The following is a 15,529-nucleotide window of genomic DNA, read 5'->3' as shown; positions in this document are numbered from 1 at the left end:
GCATGTCCTCTGCTCTTTTCCCCACAAGAGATCCAGCATCCACGCAGCACCGTGGCCTCGCCTAACAACTTCCCCCCGGCACGCCCCCAGCCTGAATCTCCTCTTGGTTTCTCTTGCTGTCTTCCTGCCTCCTCCTAGCAGTCCACCGTGCCTCCATGTTGACTTCCTCACCTGGACCCCGGTGCTGCAATCTCCCCTTCTGACCTGGGATGCTGAGAAGTGACGATGGTGGAGTCGGGAGCCTGGAAGCCCTGGGGTTCCTCCCTGGTCCTGGGGCAGTCCACATGGCAGGGCTGCGGACCCTGGAAGCTCGGGCTGTACCAGGCAAACCAGCAGGGAGGCATCAAGTTTAAGGTGGAGCAGGGCTCTCCTGGTTCAATGGGATTTTGCAGGGAGCCCACTGCCCCGTCCAGGAGCTGCTGGTGCAAGGTCCAAAACTGCTACTGACAGATTTTGCTATTGGCTCAGTCTGTGTGAGCCTGCTTGGCCCCAGGCACGAAGCCAGTTCTGACAAGTGGTGGGTTTGGACACATCACTGGAAAGCAAAGTCATTGCTTTCCCTGGCTGGCAGAGCTGCATGCAGCCTCTGGAGCGGGGGGAGCTGAGGAGACAGCCCCTGTCCTCTGTAATCGCTGCTGTCTGACTGCAACCCCTCCGCTGCCTTCTCACAGCTAGGAGCAGTGAGGGCGCGTTTGGCTGGTGGATCCCGGTGGCTCTCCTCCCCCATTTCTCCTCCCCCACCCCGAAGATCCAGACCAGATTTCCTACTGAGGCACCTAAAGGATGAGGTGGGCTTTTCAGCAGTGCTGTGTGCCAGGCAGGGCCTGAGCCCTTCCAGCCATGACATGGAGGTGCCTAAGACCTAGGCTCTCTTTGTACATGGTTAAAAATGGCCTGTCGGTGGCCAGACATGGCTGGAACAGGTTGCCTCCCGAGTGTGTGCGCAGAGGAATCTGTGCCAGGTGATAGTGCCTTGGGCCGTGTGTGCACTAGGAACCTCCCCAGCTGCTAAGAGGCACTGTAATGGCTCCGCTGTATGGGGGTAGAACTGGCAGCGGAGGTAGGACTGGAGCATGGTCTGCTCAGAAACTGGGGCTGTGCCTTGCTTGGATCTAACTGTCTTCAGCCCCAGCTGCCTGAAATGCATAGTAGCCCAGCATAGGCAGGTTAAGCATGACTTTTAACATGGCTAGAACATAGTTTGATTTCTAGCCATGCAAGCAAGGAAATCCCACCTACTCACATGGTTTGACCACAACCACTTGTGTAAACATGGTGCTGTTTTGTTAGGCAGGGCCAGATTTAGGGGCAGGCAACCCAGGCGACCAGCTGGGGTGCCAGGTTTGGGGAGTGATGGACTTGAGGGGCTGTTTTTGTTGTTTACAGATTCTAGCATGCAAATTGAGCGTCTTATATGATCGGGATAAATCATGCATGCAAATTGTGCATCCAAGTCGTGAAATGGGCTACAAATGAAATACAAAACAAGGAATTCAAAAATTTAACGAAGGGGATGGGTATGCCAAAGACTCTCCTCTCCTGGGGCACCATTTGGTCTAGGGCCAACCCTGTTGCTAGGGTAGCCAGAGCCATAAATGATTTCCGTGGATACGTCACAGCCATCTCATCCAGGTGTCTGGAAACTCTGTCAAGCACCCTCCCTTTTGACAGCACCAGAAAGCCACATGTCTGCTTTATTGTTATTCCATGGGCATCCCTGTCACACTGTATCTGGACCCCTGTCCTGTATGTAGCATGAGGCGTGTATTACAGCTAATTCAGGTACTGGAGCAGTGGTAGCACACACTTCACTGCAGGTTAGCTACCCTCGTAATTACCCTGGCTTCCAGGCAGGCTTGTACAGCCCAAGCTGAGGCCCATGTGGCTGCAGCTTTACTTAGCCCATACCTGAACTAGCTAGATCAAATCTAGCTCAAGTATGTCTACACACGACTGTGGTGTTGACATACCCTAAGGGTCACATTTTCAAGCTTTTCTCCGCCACGAGGAGCACTAGACACTTGCATTTTTTTTAATAAAAGCTGAGATTCTCACAGAATCCCCTGACTCCAGGAGCTGGGGCTTTAAGAAAATCACCAAATTTTATGAGAGTCATGATAAAACCATGAGAGTTGGCACCGCTGGGAATAGAGCAGAAGAAATGCTCATTAGTTGGAAAGGCAGTAGATTTAAGGGTAATACTTACTTTTCTGTATTCTAATCAAGTTCCTTGTTCAGTGTTACAATGCAGTTGTTTCAGTGATTCTTTATCACTGTCGCATAAGAGTCCTGTCACACTGCCCTTTGCATCCATGTGACTGCTAGCTGCGTAATAACAATGAAGAATGTAAATCTTCCCAGATCCTTTTGCGTGACGACCAGATGGAGTTTGTCACCCTATAGATGTTCAGCCCGTCATATCCTGCCTTGCCTGTCTTCAGCCATGGTCATTCCATATCCTCCTCCAATTGCAAATTGCTCCATTGAGTTCTCTAGTCGTTCTTACTAGCTTAGGGACAGAGTCCCTGCGGCTGGGGAGGGAAAGTGTAAATCACCCTGGTGCACTGGCAGGTGAGCAAGATGAGTCCTGCTGTCTCCTTCTTTCTTGGGTTTCCATGGGGCTGGTTGATGGTGCAGGCTGGTGCACTAACTCATTCCATCCTCCAGCTGCTCTGGCCATGCCCCATCCCTAGCCAGAGTTCCTCACTTTTCTGGGCCATCTTTGAGCCCCCAGAATGGAGAGGGGTTTCGGGTGCTTTCCACTGTTGCAGCTTCCCTCTCTCCCCCTCTATTGCCAAGGCCTCCACTAGGGTCTATTCTTAGATCCTAGGCTGAACCTGGCCCAGATTTTGGCTACATTTCTCTGCTGAAGCTTTGACTTGTTAGTACGTGGTCTGTTTTCATTGGGTACTAGAATAACGAGTCCCTGTGCTCTGTGTAACATCACTTCAGGTTAGTATTTGCTGACAGCTATCCTGTCTCCCCTCCCTAGACTGAGCATGCCCAGTTTTCTGACCCTTCCAGTCTGCCTTTCTGATGCTTTCTGAACACTCTGCCAACTGAGCAGTTTTGAAACCTGGGCACTGCAGGGAGGCTCCCACTTGCTCAGTTAGGTGCTCAAATCAGCAGGCACATTTGGCTCTCTTAAACCTACCAAATCCACCAATTGGATATTGATGGGATTCCTGGAACGCAGAATCGGGGATTAGTGCCAATATCCCAGTAACCATTGCAACAGGTAAATGTACGTTTCTAAGGCTGGCTGCTGGCGGTATCCAGAGACCAGTTCAGCTGCAAAGTACTTGTTTGGGTGCTTTCATTTAGACAACCGCCTTTGAAAATCAGGTTCCGTTGTTTGGGGATTCTGGGCCACAGAGCTGTCCCCAGTGCCCCCGATGGCCCTAACTAGTGATAGCGAGACAGCAAGAATTACGTGGCTTGTTCTACACGCAGTCCTATTGATGCAGCCCAATATAGCATGCTCCTTTTTTGCTCTAGCTTTGCATTGCTGACTAATGTATAATCAATCCTCCCCTACAACCCTAGATCTTGGCGTGTGCTACTGTTTCCTAGCCAGACACCCCCATTTGTGTTTGGGCATGTGCCAATGAAAGCATTTTGCATTTGTCTCTAGTGAATCCCATTGATTTTTAGCCACTCTCCCCAAGACCACAGTGTACTTTAATCCAACCCACAATGCATTTCCCTACTCTCCCTGCTCCTGGCTTTATAGCAGCTAATTCAATCAGCTTATTACTACCCTATTATTTACTTGGCTAGCACCCCAAAGCATGCAGGGGACTCTGAAAGCATTAAATCACCTTAATCCCTGGTTCAAATGGGCAATTAATTGATATTTCTGTATTTTTGGTCCTTTGCCGCTAGACCCTGACCACTCACCCCACTGACAGCTTTGGGGTCTTGCTTTTGGGATCTTCCCTGACCTGCCTGGCCCAGCTCTTTCCTCTATTCAGTCTCCTTTTAACCAAGCTAGCTGCTTCCTTGTGCCTCCATAATCTAGCCCTCGCTCCACCCTGCTGGGCAAAGCGATCCCTGGCCACGCTCCCAGCCTCTTCTCCATGCTGCCCTCCACCGCTCAAACCCATGTGCCAAGAGCTGACATGTGACTGGGGAGGTGCACCCCCCTGCTGCTGCTCTGGGGGCCAGTTCCTCTCCTCCCAACAGGGGTAATGGCCCATGAGGGGCTGGTAGGATTCCTGACCCCTAGGGAAGGGGGTGGAGCAGAGAGCCTGCTGGAGGTCTCCTTTGCCTGGCTCTGCTGTACCCCATTCCCTGGTGCAGTGCCTTCCACCCAAGAGGAGAGCTGGAGACTGAGAAGAGCTGTTGACCCACCCCACCTCTGTCCAGGAGGAGCTGGGGGGACCCCTGCTTCCAAGAACCCCCGTTGTGACTGCTGCTGTGTTTTCCAAGTTGTTACTGCAGACCCTGAGTGGTGCCAGAGAAGGCTCCGGTCACTTGACACCCGACTGTCTCTGTCCTGCCTGGTTTAGCTGTCAAGGTGTGGAGCTGCTCCTGTGATGTGCCAGGCCTGGCCGAAAGCAGGAATTTCTGCTCTCCAGATTTTCACCCCACTGCCCTGCTCAGTGTGAACATGCTTGTCACAGTGTATGCACACCCTGTTCCCATTTGGGGCAGGGCAAGACGGTGATATCACCACGGTTAGTCTCCCTGGCGGCCAGGTACAGCAGCCCTTACACTCAGGGCAATGCGGCCAAGTGGCCGGAGTCAGTTTAACAACCCCCCATCCCAAGGACAGTGCGGCCCAGTGGCTAAAGTCCATGTAATCGACCACAGGGGCAGGGCAGGGTGGCTTAGCAGACAGCGTTCAGCTAACAACCCTCAGGTTCAGGGTGGTGCGGCCCAATGGCCAGAATTACAGCCTAATGGCTACAGTCAATATGGTGGCCCTTGGACACAGGGCAGCACAGCCTAATGGCTACAGTCAATATGGTAGTCCTCAGGCATAGGGCAGCACAGCCCAATGGCCAGAGTCAATGTGGTGGGGAAAGGTGGGGCCGCCACCAGGGGGATGACAGCCTGAGTAGGGGAGCCTGGGCCCTGACTCAGGGCCCTAACACTGACAGAGCGGTCAGTCACTGGGTTAGTGGGGAATCCCACCAAAACACAATGACCTCACTCGGGTGGGAGATACCACTGGCTCACCCCCGCAGGTCACTTCCTCCCATAGTTCCAGAAGCTGCTGTCCATGGGGCATCAGGGTCTCTGAGCTCCTCAGCATGGACAATCGTCCTGGGCTCCTTGGGCTCCAGGCCTCCAATCCGGCTTGCAAGGTCTCTGGCTCTTGCCGCAAAGGCTCTTCAGCAGGAGCTTCAGCTGAAGGTCCTCCTCCAGCCATCTATCTAAAATGAGCTGGGTTGCTCCCTTTTATACTGAGGCAGCAGTTGGTATATGCCTAGCACAGCCTGAGGGGTGGGACTTCTGTCGCCCATAGTGTGAGGTTAACCCTTTCTTCTCCAGTGCAGGGTATGCATAACTCATCACAAAGCTCAATGATTCATCTTGTGTATCCAAAGCTGCGGCTGCTATCCCCTTGCCAGCATGAATTCAGGGCTTCAGAAACGTCTCCACTTCTCTACCCTTGAGCCTGGCCAGCCACCCCAATAGCCCATATTCAGTTGGTCTCGGGGCATGTGACTATCACATTGGCTAGCCAGCGTCACTCCATGTGACGGTATCCCACTTTTCCTGGGAGACAAGCTTGCAGGCAGGATCTCAGCAGCAGGCCGGTACAATGCCCCTGTCAGTGAGGCTGGAGAACCTTGGCCTGGAGGGGAAGGCATTAGGAGTGGAGCCATGTCTCCAGACAAATGTGCTAATGAGTCATCCCAACTCTGTTCTGTGTGTCAGGATGAAGAACAAGCTGTGGTATTTTGAATTTGGCACTACTGAAACCTTCGCTGCTACCTGCAAGAAGCTCCACGACTACCTAGAGATCGAGGTGAGCTCCAGCGTACGGTGACTATTTGTCCAAGCATGGCATTGACAGCGTTCCCACCAGCATCTCCTCCCAGAGGCTGTGTTCCTGGGAATGAAATGGTGGCTCTCAGACATCTGCCCAGTGTGGGACTTCCAGGAGTGGCAGTGAATTGTGGCCGGTAGCGAGCTGGAATCAGAATATTGATTGGCAGAGGGTAACATTTTCGAAAGCACCTTGGTTATTTAGAAAACCAAGTCCCATTTTCAAAAGTGACTTAGGCACTTACAGCCAGATTTTCAAAGGGTATTTAGATGCCTACAGATGCAGATAGATGCCTAATGAGATTTTCAAAAGCACCTCAGTGCCTAACTTTCATTGGATTGGTTATACACCAAACCTACTTAGATGCTTTAGAAAACCCCACTAGACACCTATCTGCATCTTCAGGTGTCTAAATACCTTTGCAAATCTGGCCATAAATGCCTGCCACTTTTGAAAATGGGACTTAGGATCCTAAATCATTTAGATGTTTTGATAATTTTACCCGTAGGCTCCTAAGTCCTGTAAGTGGTTTTGAAAATGTTACCCATCGGTGCAGGTATCTGACCATACAAACCTGCTTCCATTTTTGTTTCCCTAAAGTATTGTTTCCAAGCACAGGCAGGTATCCAATCTCTAGCAATGCACCACTGTTGCATTCAACAAGTAGACTGTAAACTCTTTGGGGCAAGCAGCATTTCTTCCTCTGCGTGTGTACAGCACCCAGAAGAATGGGGCCCAGATTCTGACTATGGCCTCTGAGCGTCATGCCAGTGAAAATAATAAATAGTGATCATTAGAGTGTTAGGCCAAGAAAGCCCAACTCCTGACCTGAACTATACTGATGTAACTGCATCTTGCAAATGTTTTAGCATATTCCCCTGAACAGTCCTGTCCTCACTCAGTAGTTGGTATGTGAATAGCAGTGTTCTCCACTGAAAGCAGCTCTGTACTCCTGCTTGATTTGCTCAGTGACAGCTCGGTCCAGGAGCGATGACGTGACCGCACTGGGGCGTGATGTCACTAGATATGCTGCGTACAGGGAGGAAGCTGGTTGAAAGGAGCAGGCTTCTGCTGACAATCAGATCTCCTGATTAGCAACCCAGGGAAAGGAAATGGACAAGACAGCTCAGGAAAATATTTTGGCCAAGTTTGTATATTTGCAAGGTGAATTCTCCTTAAACGCATACCAGAGAGCTTGGAGCAGGGCGCTTGCCCTAACTGCAGCCAGCTGCGGGAGAACAGAATACTCCTGTTTGTGCCTTGCAGCTGTACTGGAGAGTGGGCCTGGAACAGTCTCTCTCTGTAAACGCTGTGTCCGCACACAGCCGCTTTTGGGTGACATGGAAACAGCCTTTAATTAGAGAAAGAAGGAAGGGGGAGCCGCTTGCCAGTGGTTGCTAAGAGCTCTGTCATTTTACAGTTCGCATTGGGGTTTTTGTGCTGTGTTTTTTTGTAAACTTCCTGCTTTCCTTATCTCTGAATAAATGAACCTTTTATTACTTATTCATGAGGGCTAGAAAAAACAGGTCGGTTGCCACAAAGGCTGATGTGGATCTGACCATGCAAGCCATGCTGCTTGCAATTTAATTCATGTCCAGCAAAGAAAATCCCAGGAGACACTCCGGGAGATTAGGGTATCTCATCCCTTAATTACAGTCTGTATAGGAAAGGTTGAGAGGGAACTAAAAGAGGGTGAATAGTATTGCATATGAAATCCTGCACTGCAGACAAGCGTGGGAGGTGGAACCAGGGAGAAAGATGCTATAGATAGCAGAGGGCGTATGATGCAGGGGCTGGTATTAGTCAAAGACAGCACCATGCATTCAGCCCATCCACAGATGGAGAAATACATGTGGATTTTACTTCCAGCAGTGGAATTTTCCTCCCTCGTCCATGAGGAAATTCCTCCCCCAGCTCTGCCCAGGCAGAGAGAGCAGAACGCCAGTCCCAGGAGTACCCACTGGGTCAGGCAGAACTACCTGTACTGAGCTAGTGGAGGTGGGATCATGGGGACTGCTGGGTATGGGGAGCGGAGGGCAGAAAAGGAACCAAGCGGCCGTGAGGATAGGTCTTGGGGAGAGATGTTGGGTGAGAGAGAGGTGGTGGAAACCCCCCTCTTTGCTACCTGACAAACCACCCAGACCCCATCAAGCACCTGCCCTCATGTCACTGCTGTGGGCGTGGACCAGGTGGAATTCCGAGGCCAGCTGGTGCGTGTGACCGCATAGCAGAAGTGGAGGAGCACTCCGAAAGCAGGTGTGTCACCTTCTGTGCAGCACTTGTGCTATCATGGCCAATTAGAGCCTCACTTTTGTTGAGCAGTGGGCCCCGGGGGCCTGTCATGCATCTTAGATCCATTGTAATGCAGGATATGTGGCCGGGGGTTGGGGGGGATGCTTTCTTGGGGCTTCGCTCCCCAGCATGGACAAGGGGATGGGTCCTGTCCTCTGATGTCAGTCAAGCAAAGAAGGACCAGTTAGGTGTCAAAGACAGGACAGCAGGCCCTTCCCCTTTCAGCCCCTCAGCTATGGCTTTGTGGGGGCATGGGGGGGGGAAAGGACCGTGACTGCAGCTGATTGGGGAGGGCTGGGGTGAAGTGTCTGAAGGGCAGGGATGGTTCACTTTGTGGACAAAGTGAGGGGAGACAGCTGTGGACCTGGGCCTCACGGCTGGGTTCCCACTCTCCTGTGAAAGAGAATTCTGGGTTAGCAAGGGAAGTAATGGTCCTCCCTGTGTTGCCCGGGGCAGCCAGATCAGGCCGAGTTCATGCCAGCCAGGTGTCTTTGGCATAGGAAAGATACAGCAAAACCGGAGAGAGACCAAAAGGGAGAATGGAATGATTTCCAAACTTGGAGAGTAAGACACTACTGCCAAAGAACTGTCAAAACACAGCAGCTAGGGTCACCAACTCCGCCTTCATGTCCCTCCACTGGCCCCTCTCCTCCACCACAGCAAACGCAAGCTCAGCATCTTGGGCTTTAACGCCCTTCTCCATTTAGCCCTCCTCTCCATCCGATTTGCTCACCTGTCGAGCTGTCGGCCCCAACGGTACCAGCCTGCCTGTCCGCTTCTCCCCCAACAATCTCCATGCACTCTCCCCCTTCGCCACCCATTCCCGGGGAAAAGTTCCCACAGAAATTCATAAAGCTGCCACCTTGTACTCTTTTAAATCCCATTTTAAAAACATACCTGCCACAATGTGTCTCTACAAATCCCTCTCAACTGGCATTGGCAAGGGGTGTGACCAGCTTTTCTGGGATGTTGTGTTCGCTTTATGGCAATTTATCCTCCCATTTTAGCCTCGCCCATTCATCTGGGGTGTCCTCCTGTTGCCTGCTGGCTGGCATGCAGAGTGTGAGTTCCCTGGGGCCCGGCCATGTCTGTACATTGCCCCACACAGTGGGGTCCTGAACCTGGGGTGCGGTTCCTGGCTGTTACTTCAATGCAAACAATAAATACTAATGACAACATAGGAACTCAGACTATAACCCCTCAGTATAAAAACCTCAGTGAAGGAAGGCAATTTATACATCCACACAAGATAGTAGGACAGAAAAGTTAGCAATAGTTTGTCATTAAAGAAGGATATTTAGATGAGATATTAGGAACATTGGGCAGGGGAATATAGAGTCATAGTGTTTAAGGCCAGAAGGGTCACCAGATTGTCTAGTGACCTCCTATGTATCACAGGCCATCACCCAGCATCCACAGCAACCAGACCAAAGTAGTCCGGAGTAATTAGCAAAGGAAAGGTGTGCAAGGCAGCATCACCAGTAAAGGTCAGATTACTGTAGGCACTGGAGGGGAGTTGACCTGCCAAGATGTCACATTTCTGACTTGATGACTGAGGTCACCCCTTGGTCCCTGGTACTGATCCCTGACTCTGTGACTGGCCGGCCGCCCTGAACTGTTCTGTCAGCTAGCCTGGCAAAATTACAGGCTTGCTTTAAACAGAGTGAAGCTGTTGATCTCTGAGCCACACCTAGGATTTGCGTTTGAAGGTGATAGATTGTGTGATGTGGATGATGCAGTAAGGTACACACTCCCCCAAACAGGTGGTGGTGCTGCTATGTGATGTGGGTAAAAGTTGGGAGGGGAAGGGGTTGTTAAAATCCCAGACTTTTCTTTTGTGTCTCTGCATGTTGTGTGGAAGCCATGCTGCATAGTGATGCATCCCGTGGTTTGAGATCGACGCAAGTGCAGGTGTTTCAGGCACTCCACCTCCATCGCAAGCATGGTTGTGTTACGTAAATCACCATCCCAGGCACCAAAGTGTTAACCTAGCAGCATTTTAAGTTGAAATTCCCAGTCCAGCCTCCTTCCAGCTCTGAGGCAACTGCCATGAGGTCAGAGAAATGGTGGTTTTGTTTTGGAAATTGGCATCCGTTACGGGACAGCTCCTGGAAATGAATTTGGTTTTCCCCCAGCTGCACATTTCTATGGCCAGCCTCCCTGCCAGCTGCCCCTTCTCAAAGAGCCCATTGTACCAGGTTGGCACACAAACAGAGGAGGGTAAAAGGGGGGGAGACATTCCCTCCTTGTTCGATGTTCTTCAGTGTGTTGTGTGTGTATGTGGTGTTTGTACCGGGTTCTTAGAGCCATCACAAACCCACCCAAGTTCTGCTGAGCCCATCAGAGGATGGGGGTCCTCTCTAATACGCCCATCTTCCCAACCCGATAAAGGCACTGGAATGTATAGGATTTGGCAGATCACATTCCTATTGGACTGGGTCACCACCTCCATCCCTTCCCTGTTCGGGGCAGTAATGTTTAGCCTAAAGACTAAAAATGGCTTATTTGGTGCCCTTTTCCAGCCATCCGGCCTTGCTGCACTCCTGGGTCCGTTTCTTCATTTGTTTCATCTGTTCAGTGGCTGCTGTATCGAGCCTGTAATCTCCAGAGTACCCCTTTTCCTCGCTATAGATCTACTGTGAGATAACTGTCAGCCGAGGGTGCCTTCAGCCGTGTCTACACTAGAGAGTTGTACAGCTTTAACTATACCAGAATTGTCCAAGCAATACGCCCCACTGTCGGCGAGGACACAGGAATACCTGTAAAAATGTGCTTATCCTGGGATAGCTTATCCCCCCAAGGTGTCTACCTGCATCTTTAGATGCCAGCCTCCTTTGTAAATCTGGCCCTAAATACTCAGCCCCTAAATGAGCGTGTATGTGAATTGGCAGTTAGGTACCTGCAACCGAGTTTTGGTAACTAATTACAGGCTCACGTGCCTAACATTAAACACCCACACTTGAAAGGCTAGCTAGACAATCTGGGTATGTGTGTGTGCTTTAGTGTTTAATAGTGTTCCTCTTAGCCATCTCCGCTCCCAGGATATGTTCACACCACCCAATGTGGACGTGCTCGTTCCAGTCTCAGTACATAGGAGCATCCCAGTGTTCTCTCCCCACATGTCTGTATGCCAGAGGTCCCTCTATGTCCTCTCAGGCTCCTATTCTCTTGTCAATCTCCTGCACTCCAACTCCCATTTCTCACAAAAACTGAAACAGGAAGGGCCAGCTGCCCAGCTCCATTCACTCTAATGGAAATGATCTGTGTGACTTCAGTGGAGCTACATTGAGTTACACCAACTGGGACTGGGCCCTTAGTGTTCTTCCTGCCCCTAAACAAGCCATATCCTATTGCATCAGCATGTCTTTAGCACTTCCTTTTTCTACCTGCGTAGCGTTGCCTGGTGACCTGCAGGTTGGAAGCTTCACAGACCCTAGAAGTCTGGAATTAACAGATGCAGCATTCAGAAGTTATCATGTTAAAGACCAAGAGAGAAATGACATTGAGTTAAGCTGCATCGAGTCATGGATCAGTACCCCACTGCGCTAGGCACTGTACATGCACTTTGAGATGTTAGAGGATATTTTACTCATTATTATTTTCAAAAATATATTAAAGAATGAGTGACTGAAACAAAGCCCCAAAATTCTGAGTTTAGCTTAAAATATATAAAAAAAACATTTCTGGCTTTTCACAATCAAGGGAGAGCTAAAAAAAAGAGAAGACTTCCAAGCATTGTGGGGGATAAAAAAGCATTGCATATAGTATGTGTGTGTGCATACTGGTAAAAACATTTGCAGGCAGATTAACACATATTCATGCAGTAATATTTAAAATTTCCTAATTTTTTAGCATGAATATTTAAAATGTCCTAGCATGAGTTGTTTTAAAAATTCCGTTTTGGCCCTGCATTTCTATGATTCTATAAGGGCGGTCGTGGAATCCCCGTCATTGGAGGTATTTAAGAACAGATTAGACAAACACTTGCCAGGGATGGTCTAGGTTTACTTGGTCCACAGCATGGGCAGCTGGACTAAATGACTTGTTGAGGTCTCTTCCAGCTCTACATTTCTATGATTCCATGAAAAATAAGGTTGAGGTCCTCACTTAGCAAGAAAAAGAGTCAAAATTCTAGCAACAGAGAATTCTTCGTTATCCAACACACATTCTTCTTTGGAAAACATGGAGGACAGAAATTCCCTAGCATCATCAAAATTCAAGAAAAAAATAACATTTCTTATCCTTACTTAACTGTAACTTAGCAGGCAAAAGAATGGATGCTTTAAAGCCTAGGAAATATATTTGGAATGCAAAAAAGGATTCTTTTCCCCTACATGTGTGGTGGTTTTAGCAATATCAAGGAAGATATTTACCCTTCTACCTTGAAGAAATCACACCTAATTTTTCCACTTATAAGTCATCAGCTTTACCAATCAGAAGATGATGCCAGGGTAATAATATATAGGGGCTGCTTCATAGATACCACAAGCCACGTATTGTTTTGTTTATAAAATACTCTACCTGTTTGAATGCTGGCAGAGGAATTAAAGTCATTTATACAATTAAAAAGTTCACAACTCTATTTACTTGTCCCTCTCTCTAGTACTTTGGAAAGCCACAAATACCTTTTAGTGTAATTTTCAAATGTTGCAATTTTTCTTTGTAACACTTAGACGCCTTAGTAAGGACTCCAAGCAATGAATGCTTTATTGCTTTCCTAAAGAGGCTCCAAAATTGACAAATTTTTCTTTCACATCTTTAATATTATTTTCTGCCAAAGTCAACCCAATTTTCCGTATCACATTTAGAAGAAACAGTATCCAGTCATCAAAGGAATAAGGCTTTGACGAGCCAAAATATTTGATTCTCTAAAGTAAGTTCAAATAATAAGAGAAGAGGCCATAGGGAAAAGTAGCTGAGCAGTGGAAGTTTTCTAAGCTGCTGTAGATAGAACATGGTGAATTGTGAGCAGTGATTTGAGAAACTGTCTGGTTAGTGACATCAGTTCCACTTGAAAAAATATCTAATCAGACTTCTCTGGGTTTTTTAAATTTTCATTTAAAATATATAATAAAAAAGAACCAAATAATGAGTGTTTCTAGGACAGAGGTTCTTGAATCCTATTACAGAGTTATGTTTGACCCCCTCCACTCCCCGCACCCTACATACAATATTAGGAATAGAAATGCCCACACAACGGCATTAGAGACAAGGTGGCTGAGGTCATACCTTTTATGGGACCAGCTTCTGTTGGTGAGAAAGACAAGCTTTCAAGCTTACACGGAGCTCTTTTTCAGGTCCTGAAGAACAACAGACCGACAGAAATTGGTCCCATAAAAGATACGACCTCACCCACCTTGTCTCTCTGATACCCTGAGACCCACACGACTACAACAACATAGCATGTAAGATTCTGCCAGGTCAGGTGCTTGTATAACATCTGCTTCTCTTGACATCCGGAAGGGATGAGGTGATGCTCAGTGCTGATAGCTGCCTCCTGCCCCCCCAAGCTGGTTTTAAGAAGAGCTGTTTGAAAAATGCTAATGTTTTTTCATGCGAAATTTTTAAAAATCGATATTTTTGTTTTCATCAAAATGTCCCGCAAATGTTTTTTGGGATTTCAAAAGACAACAACAGAAAACTTGAAGGGGGGGCAGAGTTTCAAAAGTTGTTTTCAGTCACATTTTTTAGTTTGGGGCAAAATGTTTCCTGGCCTTGTTGACGTGAAATGGAAATTACTTTGTGAAAAAGTCGTTTGACTGAAATTTTCACTGAAATTACATATTGCGGAGAAATGTTTTGACCGGCTCTAGGTTAAGCTGTTTAGGGTTTGTGGTTTGTGTGTAGTAGAGATCACTTCTCATTTGGGGTCAGACTGTGAGGCTGAGATCAAAGGCACTTCCGCACTGGTGCTCCGGATGGTAGGTATGCATGTCGAGAGTCAGTGGCAGGACATTCTCAGGGAAGGGCCCTCTACTCTGAAATCCCTTCCCTTGACTTAATCCACGACAACCTGACTCTGTACATCTTCATAGAATCATAGAATATCAGGGTTGGAAGGGACCTCAGGAGGTCATCTAGTCCAACCCCCTGCTCAAAGCAGGACCAATCCCCAACTAAATCATCCCAGCCAGGGCTTTGTCAAGCCTGACCGTAAAAACTTCTAAGGAAGGAGATTCCACCACCTCCCTAAGTAATGCATTCCAGTGTTTCACCACCCTCCTAGTGAAAAAGTTTTTCCTAATATCCAACCTAAACCTCCCCACTGCAACTTGAGACCATTACTCCTCGTTCTGTCATCTGCTACCACTGAGAACAGTCTAGATCCATCCTCTCTGGAACCCCCTTTCAAGTAGTTGAGAACAGCTATCAAATCCCCCCTCATTCTTCTCTTCTGCAGACTAAACAATCCCAGTTCCCTCAGCCTCTCCTCATAAGTCATGTGTTCCAGTCCCCTAATCATTTTTGTTGCCCTCCGCTGGACGTTTTCCAATTTTTCCACATCCTTCTTGTAGTGTAGGCCCAAAACTGGACACAGTACTCCAGATGAGGCCTCACCAATGTCGAATAGAGGGGAACAATCACGTCCCTCGATCTGCTGGCAATGCTCCTACTTTTACATCCCAAAATGCCATTGGCCTTCTTGACAACAACGGCACACTGTTGATTCTCGTCCACTATAACCCCTAGGTCCTTTTCTGCAGAACTGCTGCCTAGCCATTCGGTCCCTAATCTGTAGCAGTGCATAGGATTCTTCCGTCCTCAGTGCAAGACTCTGCATTTGTCCTTGTTGAACCTCATCAGATTTCTTTTGACCCAATCCTCTAATTTGTCTAGGGCCCTCTGTATCCTATCCCTACCCTCCAGCTTATCTACCTCTCCTCCCAGTTTAGTGTCATCTGCAAACTTGCTGAGGGTGCAATCCACACCATCCTCCAGATCATTTATGAAGATATTGAACAAAACCGGCCCCAGGATCGCCCTTGAGGCACTCCACTTGATACCGGCTGCCAACTAGACATGGAGCCATTGATCACTACCCGTTGAGCCTGACAATCTAGCCAGCTTTCTATCCACCTTCTAGTCCATTCATCCAGCCAATACTTCTTTAACTTGCTGGCAAGAATACTGTGGGAGACCATGTCAAAAGCTTTGCTAAAGTCAAGGAATAACATGTCCACTGCTTTCCCCTCATCCACAGAGCTAGTTATCTCGTCACAGAAGGCAATGAGATTA

General features: G+C 48.6%; 1 protein-coding gene across 4 annotated transcripts in view; it reads left to right on the top strand.

Annotated features, from left to right (window-relative positions):
- DGKG (diacylglycerol kinase gamma) overlaps nucleotides 1-15,529 on the top strand; it is a 156,602-nt gene that overhangs the window by 92,711 nt on the left and 48,362 nt on the right. For all 4 annotated transcript variants that reach the window (XR_006274008.1, XR_006274009.1, XR_006274007.1 and 1 more), the window contains one exon: nucleotides 5,890-5,980. Coding sequence is in view for 1 of the 4 variants with exons in the window: in XM_038416720.2 (XP_038272648.1) it covers nucleotides 5,890-5,980 (91 nt within the window). In the remaining 3 variants the exon portion in view is untranslated. The remainder of the gene's footprint in view (nucleotides 1-5,889; nucleotides 5,981-15,529) is intronic.

This window comes from Dermochelys coriacea, chromosome 9 (genome assembly GCF_009764565.3).
Source record: "Dermochelys coriacea isolate rDerCor1 chromosome 9, rDerCor1.pri.v4, whole genome shotgun sequence".
NCBI classification, from domain to species: Eukaryota; Metazoa; Chordata; order Testudines; family Dermochelyidae; genus Dermochelys; species Dermochelys coriacea.
This window is presented reverse-complemented; position numbering and strand designations above follow the sequence as displayed.